The following is a 3,530-nucleotide window of genomic DNA, read 5'->3' as shown; positions in this document are numbered from 1 at the left end:
ACCCTCCCTTTCAGGTACTGTCCGTCTTGGCCAGCTGGCACTGGCATCCCACAGCAGGCCGACCGGCTGTCTAGCCTCGCGTGTCCCCAGCACGGAGACTCTCGCGCTGTCCTTGTGCGCTGGGCCCAACCGTCACTCCGGCAGCGGACGCTTAGACTCGGCCACCCCTGCTCAGGTCCCGAACACCTGAAGCCGAAACCCGGTGGCGGTGCCTGCTCTCCATGGGCAGCTATCTGGGCACGCCGGGGTCCTCGGCATCCCCAGCCCCGGGGCCCGCAGACGGGCGGGAGAGGCCCGCACCCCGCCGGCCCCTGTGCCAGGTGCACCGGGTGCAGCGCGTCCGCCGTGCCCAGCCCGCCCGAAGGCACCGGCCAGCCCCGAGGCCGCCCAGCTGGGACCCCGCCAACCCCACCGCCCTAGTCAGCGAGGCCTGGAGGCGCTTTCCCATGCCCAGGCCGCAGAACGCCATCATGGGGTCTCTTCCTTCCGACTGGTGGGAAAGTTACCTCAAACGGAACATCTGGTCCCTTCGGCACCCCAGGGCTACGTGGAGCCCTGTGACCGTCAAGATCTCGCCTCCCGAGCAGAAGGCGTGCCCGGGGCTCTTCACAGACAGGGCGGTGAACCCTGCGGGGCCGTTGGAGGACCCACCCGGGCAGTGTGCAAAGGACCCAGTGCTGATGGCCCTCCAGGAGCACAGGAGGGTGACAGCGAGGTGGGAAGAGCCTCTGTTCCGCCACAGCTCCAACAGGAGGAGGAGCCCGGCAAGCCCGCCTTCCTCCTTCAAGCCCCCGGTGAAAGGTGGGGCCACCGTCGCTTTTGTGGCCAGGCCTGGGCCTCTGAAAAGGACCCTCCACTCCAGGACCTCAGACCCGAAGTCAAAGAGGTCTCATTGCTCGGTCCTGGCCAGCATTTGCTCGCGAGGCCCCTTCAGCACCCAAAGGAACGCAATCAGCAGCACTTACAGCTCTTCCGGAGATGTCACACAGTCTTGGAAGTTTTCCAAGGCTTCGGTCCAGATGCCCGAGTGGCCCTTGAAAAAGGCAGGGAAAAGTCCTCATTCTCACCCCTTGGACGCACCCAGCAACTCTGGGCACCCAAGCCAGCAGATTCCACCCCTGCAGTCTGGTCCTGAGGACCTGTTGACCGGACCTGGCCAACGAGATTGTACTGTCACTGAGGAGGACCTGACCTCACAGACACAAGCCAGGCAGAGTAACCAAACTAAGGAGGATCCACCTGGGACCAGCACGGGTCCCAAACCTGAGACCGGAACTGCGTTTCAGTTTCTCTCCTCTCTCAATCCCATTTCTTCTGGGACAGCATCCAGTACTGTCATGAATCCTCAGCTGGAAAAGTTAAGGAACAAGTGGGCCTCACCTGGGTGCTGGAAGTCAGACCCGGTTCAGGGCATCTCTTCAGACTCAAAGCCCACAGCAGCTTTCATCCAGCTGTCTCCAAGCTCTCCCATACTACCAGACACTGGTCCAGCCTGGCCACCTTCAATCCCTCAGCCTCACAGGTCTGCCATGCCCCCACCCTTGTCTGTGGTCATCCCCACAGCACCCATCACAGAAAACACTCTGCTTGGGGTGATGAGTGGCCCAAGTCTCCATCTTCCTGTATCTGTACCTCCGGCCCAGACTTCTGCTCATCCAGTGTTCAAATCTATTTGGGGACCCCTGCACACTAGCGAGGTTGGGGGCTCCTTATATTCCAGAATTTCTGTCACAGTTGCAACTTCAAGTTCTCCCATCCCTAAAACTCCAAGTGTCTTAACGCCCACCTCCAAGCCTATTTTTGGCAGTGTAAAACCACTCAATACCATGCTGGTGGCAGCGCCTGTGTCCTCCAGGCAGCCCTCTCCTGCACCCACGTCTGCTTCTTCCCAACATGCCCATGGCCTGGCCACAGCACCCTATGTGGACACATCTGCCAGCCTAGCCAGCATATCCAAAGACCCTGCTTCAGACTTGAGTGTGGTGAAGATGGCCAGCACCATAGGTAACACCCACTCTGTTCCCCCTTCTTGCCACACCTTTCTGCTTGGGACTACCCAGGGCTTCTCCCCAGTCACCAACTTCACTTCCCCATGCCAGCATCCTACAAGTCCAACTATGCACACAGTCACTCTCTTTAGCCAGGTTCTTACTAATGCAATCCAGATATCCCCACTCAGAAGCACTGCTAAACTGAAGGGTATGGGCAGCCCTCTGTCAAGCTCAGGCTTGGCACCCACAAACCAGCCTATATTGACACCTAGCATCTCCAACATGACCTTGGCACTCACAACCTCTTTGGGGTCAAGCTCAAAGTCCCCTTTCCCAGTATTTTTAGGAAGTATTTCCCAGCCTGCACTTGGGGCTACAGATGGGCAGAAGCAATGGTCTCTCCAACCAGCTCTTGCTCCAAGGATCAGAAAGTCTTTCCTTTCAGAGAACTCAGTCTCATCCCCAACCCAGATGGCAGCTCCTGCTCAGCTAGTCCTCAGCAAGACCACACAGTCAGCCCCTGGAGGGTTGATATCCTCAGCCTCTACCATCCACTCCCCTGCCAGCAACCAGTCAAGCTTTGTCAGGACTCCAACTGGCTTTCCATTGAGTGATGCTAGTTCAACCAGCCTCGGAGCCATCAGGAAGCCCATCCAGTGTGGTGCTTGTGGCTCAGTATTTGGTAGCACAGCCCCACGACCTTTTGCTTTTGGGGGTTTAGTGACTCCTATGGACTGTGGGGAGCCTGGGGTCATTTTGGCTGCCCCACAAGTGAGCACCTCTAGAAGAGGGCAGAGCGGGACCCCCAGCACCCTGGCCCCCTTTGCACAAAGTTGGAGCCAGAGCACACCTTTGGCCAACATTACTGCAAGAAAGACCATGTCTGGCCCCCCTTCCACGGTCCCTTTTGCTCAGAACACCCCCATTCCTGGAGCAGCCAAGGCAGGTGGCAGTCTCATCATTGGGACGCCCTCTCCAACTGCTCCCAGCTCTGCAGGGGAAGACCCTTTCAGATCATGGGCCCCTTCATTCTGCATCGGAGCAAAATCAAAATCCCCCAGAAGTCGGGAGGCAAGGCGCTCTTGAAGACATCATGCTTGTAAGAAATAGCCTGTCCTCCCCATTGCCTGTACCCTCCTCCTCTCATTGCTGTGAAGAGCCTCAGTCTCTCCCAATTCTCTATATCAAACACATCTCAGATCTAAAGTGGGAGTTGCAGGTGTTCCCAAGAGTTGTAGCCCAAGTCTTCAGAGAAGGCAGACCAGCTAGGTGTCTAGTGTTGCAGCAGAGCGGGGCTGCATGGAACTTCAGCCATCAGAGCAGAATAGGTCTGGTCTCTCTTCTCCACCCTCTCCTCCCTGTACAGCTGTGAGCTCCATCCAGGCACAGCCTCTGCTTTGGGAATGGTCCAGCAGGAAGACACGAACATCTTTGGGAGGAGACAGGTTGTTCCTACATCTTAGCCTTTATTTGGGCTCAAAGAAATGATGATCTTTCTTTAGTCCCATAGGGACACCAGTTCCTCCGTTCTTACCACTC

General features: G+C 57.4%; 1 protein-coding gene across 1 annotated transcript; it reads left to right on the top strand.

Moving 5' to 3' along the window:
• Positions 1-221: 221 nt before the first annotated feature.
• Positions 222-3,077, top strand: Pom121l2 (POM121 transmembrane nucleoporin like 2). Its single transcript, XM_008826649.1, has one exon. It carries the CDS (start codon positions 222-224, stop codon positions 3,075-3,077), a length of 2,856 nt encoding a protein of 951 aa, XP_008824871.1.
• The last annotated feature ends 453 nt before the right edge of the window (positions 3,078-3,530 follow it).

This window comes from Nannospalax galili, unplaced genomic scaffold (genome assembly GCF_000622305.1).
Source record: "Nannospalax galili isolate Female #2095 unplaced genomic scaffold, S.galili_v1.0 scaffold952, whole genome shotgun sequence".
NCBI classification, from domain to species: Eukaryota; Metazoa; Chordata; class Mammalia; order Rodentia; family Spalacidae; genus Nannospalax; species Nannospalax galili.
This window is presented reverse-complemented; position numbering and strand designations above follow the sequence as displayed.